Source organism: Triturus cristatus, chromosome 8 (genome assembly GCF_964204655.1).
Source record: "Triturus cristatus chromosome 8, aTriCri1.1, whole genome shotgun sequence".
NCBI classification, from domain to species: domain Eukaryota; kingdom Metazoa; phylum Chordata; class Amphibia; order Caudata; family Salamandridae; genus Triturus; species Triturus cristatus.
In genome coordinates, this window is record NC_140591.1 from 1,408,084,695 (window position 1) to 1,408,099,235 (window position 14,541).

The 14,541-nt window shown below is 42.5% G+C and overlaps 1 protein-coding gene across 2 annotated transcripts in view; it reads left to right on the forward strand.

Moving 5' to 3' along the window:
* CHORDC1 (cysteine and histidine rich domain containing 1) overlaps positions 1-14,541 on the forward strand; it is a 134,385-nt gene that overhangs the window by 24,102 nt on the left and 95,742 nt on the right. Inside the window, exons 2-3 of one of the 2 annotated variants that reach the window (XM_085623132.1) lie at positions 1,741-1,790; positions 10,117-10,218. In XM_085623132.1, coding sequence (XP_085479258.1) covers positions 10,198-10,218 — 21 coding nt within the window. In that variant the 5' untranslated portion in view covers positions 1,741-1,790; positions 10,117-10,197. The remainder of the gene's footprint in view (positions 1-1,740; positions 1,791-10,116; positions 10,219-14,541) is intronic. The other variant, XM_085623131.1, reaches the window with a different exon arrangement.

Here is a 14,541-nt window from a genome sequence, read left to right on the forward strand (position 1 = left end):
TGAGCCGAGATTCTAACCTAGTTACCCAGTTCTAACATCCGCAGCCCTAGCCGCAACAGGTGTGATATTAGGAGATTTGTCATAAGAAGAAGCACTCCCTGAGCTGTAAATACGTAGTACTTTCACCTGATATTGTCTGATTACATTAGGCCACACACGCTTGCCTGTCCCGCATAATTATAGCGCAAACTTGAACCAAGGGCATTAAAGCGCTTCACAAGGAAATCCGCTCCCCCTTACACAACAGTTTTTAAGCACAGTGTAACTCACTCGGGGCCACCGCGGCCTCACTCGGGGCCACCGCGGCCTCACTCGGGGCCACCGCGGCCCCACTCGGGGCCACCACGGCCTCACTCGGGGCCACCATGGCCTCACTCGGGGCCACCACGGCCTCACTCACTCAGCACTACATCAGTATCGCTCATCATCACCTTTGCACTAGTACACCACCACATCATCATCACTCAGCAAGACCTGAGTAACATTCAGCATCACCTCAGCATAGTCTCATCACCAGTCACCACCACCACTACAACCTCCGCATCCCTCAGCACAACCTCAGCCTGCTCTCGGAATCTGGCATCTGTTGATTCTCCCCTAGCGTCTGGCCGCTGCTAGTCTTATAATACAAGTATTAGTTCCCAACCTTCACCCTCCGATTGTTTATGGCCCTAAAAAAAAAAGCTTTAACAAACAGCCATTGGAATAGGCAGAAACAAGTTGCCAGCATTGCAAGAACAAAAGAAAACTGAGGACATTTTTTATTGGAAATACTTTTTTCAATATGGTCGTTCAGTTGTACATAATGCCTTCTTGGTCATATATAAGGTAACAAAAATGCTTCTGACACTTTCTTATTAAAACTTTTCAACAAGCTGCACAGCAGCCACACTTCTCTACAGCACAGCTTAAAGACATTGGCAAAGTCAATAGCTCTGGCTAAACACTTCTAAGGCCCCAAAGGCAAGACCTATTGGCTATGCCAATGCTTGTTAACTTTGGGGTGCTGTTGGAGTATAAAGCAGAGATAGAAAGCATAACGCTCACCGCTATGGAGTTAATGTTTTATTGTGGTTCCCTCATCTAAAAGTGATATAGTTTGCATGCAATTCAGTTTTGCTTTTAAGCCACGTTTACTTTTAGTCTTCTATGGGACATTGTAGGGGAGAGATGAAATGGCAGTTTAGAGGGCGAACAAAAAAAAAAAAACTAACAGAATTGAAGTACAGCCCTTTATGGTTGCTAGATAATAATTAGGATAAGAAGGATAAAGTTAGAGAAATATCATGACAGCCAATATCTCCTGCAGCATTTTGTGTATAATCTTTTGTTTTTAAAGGTGGAACTGAGATGCAATGGCTCTAGTAACCCTGTTTAATGTTATTAAGAAAGATTGAGCAATGCTCAAGACGTTTTTGTGAGTGGCTGCATTTGTGGCTCATTGATATGCCGGAGAGTGGAGGAACTCGATGTAGGATGGAACAATCAAAAAGGTGATGCTTTAGGTGAAGACTATTACAGTTATTAGAAGAAAAGTCAGATTTGTGCTGTTGGTATGACTAGAGTATAGAAAGAAGATTGATAAGTGAAATTGGTTGCAAATACTTTTGCACTAACAAATATGAATTTGCTTGTTTTTTCACCCTGTGTATTCTGTTATCAGTCTAACCATACTGTTTTTTCTGGTTGATTAGAATGTTTACTATTACTTTGTAAAGTAATTGTTTTTGTTTGTTTCAGATTCTTGTACATATCATCCTGGTGTGCCAGTGTTTCATGATGCATTAAAGGTATGTGTCCAAAAGAATTCCTCTGTTTGACAAGGAAGGGTAAGATGTAACTACTCGCTGTTTATGGACAACTAAATCACCCACATATTTCTTCCCAACATAGAATAATGGAAAACTTTGAACCGTGGTACTCCGAGTTCCGGCCGCCAGCGGCCCGGCAGACCTTGCAGTCAATGTACTGGTGTTTCACAAAAGATGGTCAGTAAACGCAAAACAAGAATGCTGGAGTATTAACCTCTTCAGTGCCCATGACGAGATAGTCTCGTCATGGAGCACGGTCGCGCTGTGCCCATGATGAGACTATCTCGTCATGAACCCCACCCACTAATGTAACGCCCGGCACAGGAGGGGGAAAGGGCGTGGCACAGAAGGGGTTAAAGAATTCAGCTTCAGTGTGCATGCTCCAGCGACTGTCTTCTGTGTTTACGGAGAGCCTCTGAGACGTCACTGGCGGGAAGCAAAGGCCCTTTAAAAGTCAGCTATGGCATGTTCACAGCTGACTTTTTGGGGGTATTTCGTAAAGCTTCCTGCTTCCTTTGTTGCCCTCAGTGTCTCTGCCCGCAGCCTGCTCTTCTGACGCTGTCTGCAGCTTGCACTCTCCGACCCGATTGACTGCAGCAGGGGGCCTACCTGGATCCAGCCAGCCTGCTTCTTTCCTCGCCGCTCGCAGACCTGCTTGGTGCTGTATGGGCCTGTGATTTATTCAGTCAAGGCATGTGTTTAGATGCACAAATACCGATGCTTGTGACAGCATTATTTGACCATAGATTTCCCAGGTTGTTAGCCACTCGTTTCCCAGAGGGCTGTAATTGATGGGCAACAGTGAAAGAATGTTATCATCAGGGCTTTAAGTGGGATGAAAAAACTGGGGGGTCTCTTAAAGGGGTGTGGCCAATGTAATTAAAGGCATGTCTTAAAGACACACAAGCTAAAAGCCGCCTGACTTGTATTTTGCGGTTTCTGTCATTGCATCCAGTAACATCATACCTACAAGAAGTCCGGACAATTGGCTTTGCTAGTGTTTGTTAGTTGCATAGATAAATAAGCAGCATCTATGACTTGTATATAATATTGAAAAAGCTTCCACTTACAGCCCTGGTGACACCACGGCAATGTTGCTGCTCCTGAGTTTTGAAAAGAGAAGGGAAATCCAGAGAGAAAATGACTTAGAAGGATTTCCCTTTCCCTACAACGCCCACCTGGCATGACGTCATGCTGTAACTTCTCCACTAGTGAGCAGTGCACATCGATGTGCCTGCTGTCACTGCAGTTCGGAAAAATAATGGACCACCTGTGCCAGGGCACAAAACAGAGCCCAATAGAGACCCGTTTCGAGGCCCTTTTACAAAATAAAATGCTGGTGCTCAGACCCGGTGAGACCCTGCCCACTTAAAGACCTGGTTATCATATTGTACATCTATAGTGTAGTGCGTTGTGAACTTGACTCGCTTCCGTTCCTTTACATTTTTTTTTTTTTTTAGACAGACCCGTACCCTTTAAACAAGGCAGATGAGGTACCCTTTGAGTTAGATACTCCCTAGTAGTAAAAGACTAGTGCCACAATTCCTTTGGTGTCGCCTTCTCTCCATATAATGACCCATTTCTGATTTATTTGGCATAGCGAGTCAAAGCATCAACAATTCACAAATGTGGACTATTTTTAATTTGATTGTGGATCACAACACTCATGATAAGAATGTTTTAAAAAAAATCTTATCCCTGTCAGTCCCATGTATATTATATCATATATAGCACCAGAGCACTATTTATTCTTTATATCATTCTTCACTGTGACAACAAGCATTGGCATAGCCAATAGGTCTCGCCTTTGGGACCTTATAAGTGTTTAGTCATCCAGCACACTATCCTTGGTGCAACAACATCAAGTGTTGCATGGCTAAACACTTATAAGGTCCCAAAGGCGAGACCTATTGGCTATGTCAATGCTTGTTGCCCAAGCATGCGACCTGCAGCATCTTTCAGTTGCAAACACACGCCTATAGGTAGTCCGACCTTGCTCCTTCACAAGCACCACTGTATGGCACTTTGCCGATGTCAAACGAATGCTGCATCTTCAAGGGCTGTGTTTACAAAGCCACAAACCAGGTCAGACTGGGACTGAAATCAGGCTCGTGCACAAAAATAAAAGTAGCCCTTTTCACAGGACTGGATAGCTAAAAAAAATGGCCTACATTTTTAAGCCGGGCAGCTTCTAACATGTAAAGACATGTTTTATATGTGTTTTGCAAGGCATGGGAGAATGTGCGTATATGTGGTGCTGCAGGCAAGGTTTGTGGTAATGTCCGGGTAAGCAACAGTAAACACCTACGCATCAGTTAAACAGATCCACACACTGAACTGTCAGACCAACCCTTCTGGCACTGCCAGAGTGCCCTATAGGACAGACCTGGCCAGAAGAGTATTTTATGCCAGATCTCTATCTTGCTTCCATTGTTTATCTCACTCTCAGAATAACAATGGAGGGTATATCCTTGGCTAAGCTCCAAAAATAAAAATTAGAATTGCATGCTGCCAGCTCACTAAGAGATGGCAAATGGTTTTCAATTGTCCTACTGTACTTGGGAGAACATAACAACACCACAGCTTACCACACTGATATTGGATAACTCAATTCCAATAGCAAAATGCACCCATGGTAGTGGACGTGGAAATTACCAAAATTCCTTTAAAATGTAATCAGGGAACACCCTTCAAGTGTAATATGTTCTCCAAAACTAATATTTATACATTGGTATTCAGTAGTGTAAAATGCATTCTGGGATGTGCAGTTTCCTTTTCATGTGGGCTGTTGGCTAAAAAGATGCCCCGCACTGAAGGTGTTTAGCATTACAGGCTCTTCAATGTAAGGGCTAGCTAAGAAAGCGAGGAGGTGGGGAGGCTGAGATGGAACCAGAGCAAGGTGAACTGCCCTGCTGCTGGCATTTCGTGGGTATTGGCTGATTTGCCCATATCACCTAAAAGTATTTAAAATGTAGTTGTTAGCTTTTGTTGCAAAATATAAAGAAAAACAGAATAGATTCTTTGCTGCACTGTTATTGTTGGATCAGTTAGCCCACCCCGGTTCTCACCCAGACCACTGTAGGTAAGCCACATCATGCAGTCTTCTACAAACCGTGCTGTATTAGTTTAGCTCAGTGGTCACACGCAGCACATGCATTGGTGGCCTTAGGAAATTACAACTACACAACCAGCATCTGCTGCATGAATATCCCTATTTTGGGCCTAGTGTATCCCCATCCTGAACCTGCCTCTACACTAGTCCCAACAGGCTACTACAGTAAATGCATTAATAGTACCATGCTAAAAACCCATTAGAGACCCCTTACCATGCAGGAATCTGTGGCTCAACACATTAGATGCATCCATAATAAAATCAACGTAGCGAGCCGGACAAGAACAGTTATCATCTTCCTAAATAAGCAAATAAATTAAAGTGGTGCACATCCTAATCAGAAATAAATGACTCAGCAAGGCAGTACCTGACAAAAACATTTTGAACAATTATTAGATCTGGCTTAAAACGCTTATTGCAACCCCCATAAGTTACAGAAGAGCATTTAGCTAGAATTCGTACAGCATCATGTCTTCTTGAGGAAAAATTATAATTTTGAGTTAAACTAAGAACAATGCAAAACTCTCTTCATAGGATACTTTTAAAATGGCATAAAACGTCTGGATCTAATGAACGGCCCTATGATAGCTGGCAAGTTGCAAGCATAATTGCAAAAATTCCATTTTCAAACATGCTTCTCTGGGAATGGACCAAAACCACTATGTGCGTTATCAATTAAATGTTTAATCACAATATGCATGCTTCACTTTTTACACGTCGCGTATCTTTAAACAAATAATATTACTTTGGTGTTGCTCACAGAAGTCTGTAGCAAGATAAATCATTGGCCCTTTTGTCTAGGGCCAGAGGTGCCAGTCCTTTTGTTGTGAGACATTGTCAGTACATCGGTTGTGAGGTGGTGTCGGTCCATCTGTCGTGAAGTGGTTTCGGTTGTGAGGCAGTGGCGGTCCATCGGTCGGGAGGCATGTCAGTAGATCGTTTTTGAGGCAGAAAATCTGATTCCTAGTTATATATTGCACAGTAACAATTCAGCTGGAGAGCTCTGCAATGGCCTCCAGCCCAGTTACTAAGCCTAGCAAACCACCCAGATCCTTACAGAGTGAACACTGGGCATTCCAGGTAGCACAGGAAGATGCCCCAAAGGGAAAACAATTTGCTTTTCAAAGGGAAAGTAAATGTTCTTAAGAGGTATAACCTATAACGTCACTACAAAGCTCGACACTCAGGATATTCTGAGAACTCTAGAAAAGTGGCATTGTTAAAGCAGTTGCTTCTTTCCCAGCAGAAGCTCTTCCTTTGCCAGAAGAAATCTGAGGCTGTTTCTGAAGCATTGATCAAAATATTCTACTTGCTTCCCAAACATAAGAAACATATTCGCAGAGGCAGAGCTGGTGAAGAAATGTTTACTTTCAGTTCATTTTATTTTAAAACTATATCAATAAAGCCAGCATTTTAAAGAAAATCTGCACATTACAACTATTGGATTCCAAGTGTGCACACAGAATAGAGGCAATGGGAGAAAACCTCCAGGAGCAGGTGATCAAAGCAGTTGGAGAGTCATGGTTCTTCAGCATTGTCATGGATGAGTCCACAGACTTGGCCCAGATATTAGTTTGAGTGAGGTATTTGGACCAATCAATGAATCCCAAAGAAGAGCTTCTATGCCTTCTTCCACTGCAAGGGCACACAAGATGAGAAGATATACTGGACAGCATCTGCAACTACTTAAAATAGATCACATACCATTGAACACTCTTGTCAGCATCACAACTGATTGGGCTCCTGCCATGGTAGGCCATGACCGAGGCTTTGTATCTCTGCTTGAAAAGAAGCTCACTGGAAAGACTTGGATAAACTACCACTGCATTATTCATCAAGAAGTTTAGTGCACAAAATTAAAGCACAGAGAACTGAATAACGTCCTAAAACTTGCAGTGAAAATTTTTAATTTTGTGTGTGCCATTGCCCTTAACCATAGACTTTTTTAAAGCAATGCTGCAGGATTCTGAAGCTGATCATACAGACCTCTTGGTGAACACTGACATGCGATGGCCAAGCAAAGGGAAAGTTCTGGAACGGTTCATCGCTTTGCTTCTTGAAATTGAATACTGTAAATAGTAGATGTCACTCATTCCCTGAACTAAAGGATATGAAATGGCTTATAATGCTTAATTTTCTTACATATCTATTCACACACTTCAGTGCTCTCGATTTGACACTGCAAGGCAAACAGCTTTTGGGCTCCATGATGAATGGTATTTTGCTCATTTGAAAGTAAGCTTGTACCACTCAGAACTACTGAATGATGCTGACTTCACCCACTTCCCAAAACTGTTGGCTGTGACGCAGAGGTTTCCAAATGCAAAAAAAAATGCTGTCAATGCTAGACCTAGGTGCATGTCTTGAGTAATTGTCTGGGGAGATCAAAACACGATTTTCTCAATTCAGAGCCCCTGGATAGTGAGTGCATGAAATCTTGACATTTTGAATTTATTGGCATGAAAAGGGCGAAGCAGAAATAGAATGGATTGACATACATCACAATTCAGCTCTCAACGAATCTTTTTTGTAACCTGCACCATAGGAATTCTAGACTATTGTGCCTTCTGACAAATTTCCTCTTTTTTCCCAGTGGCCCAGAAAGTAATTTTTATGTTTGGGTCAACATATGTTTGTGAAAAGTTTGTTTTCCACAATGGGACTGGGAAAGAGTAAACTCAGAAGTAAGCTTACAGACTTGCATCTGGATCAGCTTTTAAAGTGCAGTTTCAGGTCTCTGTTTTAAGAGTACAGCCAAAATTATTGGTATAAGCTTTGCAGTCCTGCTTTATTTTTTTTAAGGATATTTTATTGGTAGGGGGAGGGCTTTTTAACCTTGCTTTGCTTTTTTGGGAGCAGGAGCGGCTGTTACAATTTCAGTCTGAGATTCTTTCTGCGCTTACCTGCAAGTTCCTCTTTCGCTGGTGGTAATGCCTGGTCCGTCAAAGCAAGTGCCAATTGAGTGAAGGGACAGATCACTAAGTGATCGAATTGTCTCGGTCAAATGGCATAGCGTCCGCCACCGCCATCTTTGGTTGGTTGATGGTCTAGTGTTGCCATCTAATTTGCTTTATGGCTACCAAAACGTTATTTAATGGGTGCCCCGATGCAGATGCGCAGCGGTTGCTGTTTTAACTTTAATTGTGCAGCCAGCATTATTGGTATAAACTATGCTGTTGTGCTTTTATTTTTTAAAGATATTTTACCGGTAGAGGGAGGGCTTCTTCACCTTACTTTTGCTTTGTATTTTTGGCACAGGAGCGTCCGTTACAGTTTTAATCTGAGATTTTTTTCTGCCCTCAACCTGTGGGTTCCTCTTTCTCTGGTGCTAATCCCTGGTCCGTCACAGCAAGTGCCGATTGAGCGAAGGGACCGATCAGAGTGATCGAGTTAGCTCAGTCAACGCGGTATAGAATCAGCCACCGCCATCTTTGGTCAGTTGATGGTCTAGTGTTGCCGTCTAATCTACTTAGGGGCTACCAAATGGCTATTTAGTCGGTGCCTCGACGGCGGACGCGCACAGAAGGCGCATCTAAAGCAAGCCAGTCCACGCCTGGACGCCACCATCAAGGCTGCATCATTGAAGAACAATCATGCCTCGATTATTTTACACCAGTAGGAACCTTATTGAGATAAAGAGAACAACCCCCAGCTACTATTGCAGCGGGGTCCATTACTGGTTCAAGAAGGTCCTTCACATTAAAGTGTTTGTAATTTTACCTGACTCCCCTCATCCTCACAAACGAAGCACAAGCCCTCATGTATCTCAGGGCAAGGTTTTTAAAATATAGAGCACTGTACATAATCTGAAACCTTTAGGCGTGCTCCATCTTGGCTACATGATCTTTATCTTAATGCACGTTATATTCTGAAACATGCTTCTGAGCTAAAGGATTTATTAGATTCTGCTAAACCAGACTTATGTTTTATAACTGAAACATGACTTCATTTTGCAGTGTCTCAATGTATTGCAATAGCATTTTCGGCCGACTATAATCTAATAAAATTAGACAGACTGACAACTGGGGTGGGTAGGGTGCTATTGCCTCAAGTGAACCACAAAAAATTATAATTTAGGTTCTTTCTCTACTAACTGGTTAGAGATAATTAATTTTAAATTAGAAACTACCTCAAGGCAGCATTGGGGGGGCTCTCCTTATGAAAAGAAAGACTTTAGCACCAAGTTAATGGAATGGCTTGCCCCGCATATTTTAGCTGCGGACAACTTCCTGCTTTTTGGAGATTTTAATTACCATGTGGATAAAATCTGTGATCCACATACTATCCGCCCGCTTGCAGATTTGGAATCTTTAGGACTCCTCCAAAAAATAGAAGGTCCTACCCATATAGCAGGTCATACATTGGATTTAGTATTCACCAACACTCCTAATCTAGAGGTTGATCCTCCGGCTGACCCAGGTGTGGAATGACTACTGTACTATTCGTTTTCACTTCAATATGCAGGAACTAAGGGTCATCATAACGCCTTAAAACTCACCAGAACTTGGAGAAAGGCAACATATTCTGCTTTCTCATACGTCTTTGCCTCTCCTCCATTGAACGATTATGGAGATATATTTTTTTAATGGTGCTGATTCTTTTTTTTTTTTCTTCATTCTAGCCTTCACCCCCCACAACCCCTAGACCCCCAGGACCATCGTCCTCCCCCCCCCCCCCCCCACCCCACCCCACCCGCAGGGCCATCGCTCTTCGCCCAAACCAGACTCTTATTTTGGGCCCCCGTGAGAAAGTTTGTGAGTACCCATGTTTTAGAACTTCCCATTTTCACACACTCTTAGTCCACATTAACCAAAGGTGAAAGCAGCAGCATAAAACCAGTGGCATTGGGAATTAAGGATGCCCTTGTATAACACAAATATTTAGTCTGTACTGCTACTACCACCAACACAGTCAATCCACTAAATGTTGGCAAAAGTCAAAGTGAAATTGGTGGTGTTTCTCTCAACTTCTACAATGGACATTCCCTTGATGGAAATTTAAAAATAAACTGAAAATAATATTGTTACTGCAGTGAAGGATAGTGTTATCATCTAGAGAAAATTACATTATATATTGCACAACTGAACAACTTTTCTGTTTGAGTTACTCGAATGTGAATCTGACTTGCAGACTCTCTTTAGTTCCTCTGTACAATCCTACTAAAAAAGCATGTTCATTTGCTTGTTTCTCTAGGTCTGGAACCATGCTCATGAAGTTGTCTTAGAACTAGATACCCAAGGCGCCCTTGCTTTTCTCCGACAGGTCTGAAAATCTATGGCCCAAAGGGAGTATCATGTATGTGCACTTTCATCACCTCTTGCGTCCAAAAACTGTTTGTCGTTTTCACTTCTTTTGCACACTCGGCACACATCTTTGTTTGTGCAGACTCCATTTAAAGGATTTTATTTGTGATATTGAAATATCTTATAATTAAACACAGAAGTCTTGGGTACAAGAACCGACTGAACAAGACATTTGTCTTTTTTCAACTGAGTGTGTCAAAAGAAAATTCTAAATTGTATGTCTTAAAGCGCCGAAGTAAAAGTTCACTTGCCTCTCTTACCGCCTACCCATCCTAGGGAACCCCATCCAACTGAGCAAAATGCCTGTTAACTTGTGGAATAGCAGTTTGACTCAGTCCAAACCAAATATTGAATTTATCCTTCTGAAACTGAATGATAGTTTTCAAGATCAAGTTCTAAAGTGTGGTGACCTTTAGAACTTGTTTTGCTGCCATCCAAGAAGACTCCTTGCAATGTTCCAAAGTAAGAGATTTCCCGACAGAAGTGTCGAATTTGGAGAATGCTTTTCAACATTTTAAAAATCATGTTAAAATGATGTTGTGTAGGCAGTGTTTATTGTTGCCAATTTGGTCATCTACTGGTTAGTGAATGTCCGTCCTATTGGCTTCGTAGGATGGGGAGATTGTCAATGCTACGTCCAGGATTTGATTTTAAGCAGGGTGTTTTGAAGGGCTACAACGTCCTATTATCCCAGCATTTAATGTAGGAAGACCTATAATTAACATATGAGTAGACCAATACTGGTTGAACTTGGCAGTGCTGGTACAGGTTCGAATAAGGCATTTAGAAGCTTACATTTTGTTAAAAAGTCACTGACTAGAAGTTGTAACTTGTAAGAAATTTACTTTATCAGCTAGGTGCTGTTAAAGATTAGACATACCTGCTGCTAACATAGCATGTGATGGAGGTAACCATTTTAACAGTAGCCAAAAGCCCCTTCCATATAATGTTGATTTAATTGCTAAAGAAAGAATATAGATCTTCAGAAGATTTGAGTGGGGACAAAACTTAAAAGGCATTTTTTTTTTTTTAATTTTTTTTTTTTACCTTGTCTCTAATTTCTCCCCAGTATCGTTTTGTACCTATCAAAAACACTGCCCTGTCTTATATCAGTAACAGCATGGATGCTATTTTATCCTTAGGTGGGTGTGGTGCTTATGTTTTTCTTTTTGAATGACTCTAAAGAATTTCTATCAATAGGGAGTCTTGAGAGGAAGTCCAGATGTCCCGAAGCTGTGCAACAAAAAGATAGTATTTTTTTCCTTTTGCGGACGACAAAGTATTACAGACGTGTACACAAAACGAAATGCATAAATCCCTCCAGAACTTTGAGAGCTTTTGCAGTTATGAGGATCTATGCATCAATATGTACTGCAAAATTAATTTCTGGAAAGTAATGGTTTTAAATGAATTAAGACTGCTATTTTTTTTAAGGTCTTGTAATACTTTTGTATTAATTATTTCACTGTTAATTATGTTATGGCATACATATGCTAATAATAAATCTTTTACTAATCAGAGTTAAAGTTGCAGCATATTCTTTGTCTAAAAGTAGACTTAAATATGGTAGTTGCTAGTGTCCAATACCTGGTAGATTTTAATGCAACCATGACAATGATCGCAAAATTTAAACCTTGCATTCCTTTTTAGATTTCGCCTGCACAGCACTTGTGCTGTGCTTGTGAAATCTATTGTTAATATAAACCTTAGAAGGCCTTTCATTTGTTTTTGTGCTTGCCACTTACTTTTTCTCTGTTTCTATTGGCTGTAACATATTATTTCCTGTTGCTCCTCATATCGTTCTCCGGGCACCCACTGTATTGATACGCTTTGTGGCACTTTTTTTTTAAGCCTGCACAGCACTTACCCTGTACTTTAAAAAAAATGTATTTATTTATTTATTTTTACTTCTGAGAGCATGGCTCTGTACAGTTTGTCTCAGAACCTCATGTTGCTTCCCCAGCCCTTTTCCCACCTCCCATGCACTACTTTAATAACACCTCGACACATCCCCGTCTCGGACTGTCGCCATCTTGGAGTCAGGCAGCAGTCACATGAGATTACTTTTCAAACCCCTAACTTGTTGCCTAGAGTGTTTCTTCCCTTATATCGAGGCATTGGTGACACTGCTTCGTTAAACTTCTAGGACACCGTAGTCACATGAAGCCAACCAAACGCCACATATGGGCATTGGCAGCGCGCCTCGAGGTCAGTTGTGACACTTTCACAACGTACTAGCCCGTTTCTTAATGAAAAACCAATCTTGATGCAGTCTGCCTTAATATTTAAATATGAACCCTGTGTCGTCCACCTAAATCTTCCACGAGGAACAGTAGCGAGCCTGCGCCAGGATGGCGGACATGTTGATGCACAGCAAGGAGGAGTTGAAAGGTATCTCGAATCTGTGTTCCTGTACAGACATGACAGCTGTGGTGATTGTCTGCCTCCCGGACAGTATCCTGGTGGGGGTGTTTAGCTTCCTGTCGGTCCCAGACTTGGTCCGCTGTGGCAGGTATGGTATAACTTGTTATGGACGCAAGCTATATGTGCACATCAAAATAAAAGGAACTTCCTTTTATGTAGCTCTGGTTGCCGCCTTTATGCTGAGTCTAAGAACTGTGCAGGCGATGCACATGCCTTCCTTGTCCAAGCGCATCCAGTGTGTTTCCTGCATGTTGTGTGTTAGCATTCCCCGCCCAGCATATGATGTTCAGTATTAGCTTTTAGAGAATAGTTTCCAGAGTACATATTATGACAATTCGGTTTATTTTCTGAATAGTGTATGCACACGCGAATGCACACATGTGTACACTATATTTTATGTATGAGCTGTGTATGGGTAAAGTATAATGTATGGATTATTATTATTAAACTAAATTTGTAAGGCGCTCAGCTACCCAAAGAGGTTTCCCGGCGCCAACCGGTATGAAAAGAAGAACTGAACAGGTAATCGAAGATTAAACAACCAAATCTTCAGACTTTTACCAAATCTACCATACTTGGTTTCCTCGCGGAAAGTGAGAGGCTTGGAATTCCATAGAGTGGGACTAAGATAAGAAAAAGAACGGCCACGCATACAAGAAAGTTTGCCTTTGGGGATGGTGAACCTAAGTTGTTGGGCAGAACGCAAAGGTTGTGAGGGAAGATAGAGCTGTACCAGCGATTGCAGATATGTCGGGGACACTCCAATTTTGATTTTAAACATGAAGCATAGAGCTTTGAACTTAATTCGATTCTCTATCTTCAGTCGATGTTACCGTAATCCAGCCTAGATGTGACCAGGGCATGAACCACCGTTTTCTGCACCGCGAGAGGTATCATCCATATGATTTTTCTTAGCCACTTTAGGACATTAAAGCATGTGGCCCTCCCTCGCTTCCCACCGGGCATGACGTGCGCTCAGCCAGCAGAGCAGAGCTCCAGACAGGGCTGCCAAGTGTCCCTCCTTGCTTGATTAACGGTGTGGGAGCTCGACTCTGCTCCGGACTGCTGCTTCATGCAGTGTGCCCGACGCTAGCTGTCAAAGCAGCGGGGGCCTTGGTCGCTATGCGACCATCAACCCGGCTTGAGGTGGCGGCAGGAGAAGGAAAGAGGCGTATATGGTTTATCACTAGCCCCGTGGGTCTCAAAGCCTCTTGTACAACAGTATGCTAACACGTTATTGCAGTTTAAATACAAGCATTTACAATGCAATAGGTCTCTTATTTACGCGAGACCTATTGCATTGTAAATGGTTGGCATCACGGACAACGGGAGGGGGGAGAAGGCACAGACAACGTAAGGGATTGCAGGCGGGGGCATTTTGAAGACACAAACAGGAGGGAGGGCGGGCAGGGGGAAGAATGCACGGACAACAGGAGGGGGGGTTAAAAAATGCACCAAAGCATGTCATGCCTGAGGAGGAGAGCCTCCTTAAACAAAATAGTGCTTAGTCTAAAAAAATAGCGAACCGTGTAACAAACTAAGTAAAGGGGCCAGTCGCCATAGGAGGTGACAAATGAAGAGGAGGCGGTACTAGGAGGGACTAACAAGTGGATTGACCAATCAGAAGCCAGCATTTAGGACAGACAATGACACAAGCCAATGGCAAACATGCGCGGAGAGTGGGCTTGGCTTCTATGCGCTACCCGTTAGGTGAGCGTATACAAGAAGTCTCGCATAGCAGCGCATTCTCGCGCTGGCTCACGCTCGACTTAAAAAGGGACAGCCCTGCTTCCTCAGCAACATCTGCCAACGGACGGACATAGACCAACAAAGGACTCAGTCCTGAGGCAAACCTTAGGGTGATACATAGGAATTGGAGCTGGCCGCTGTA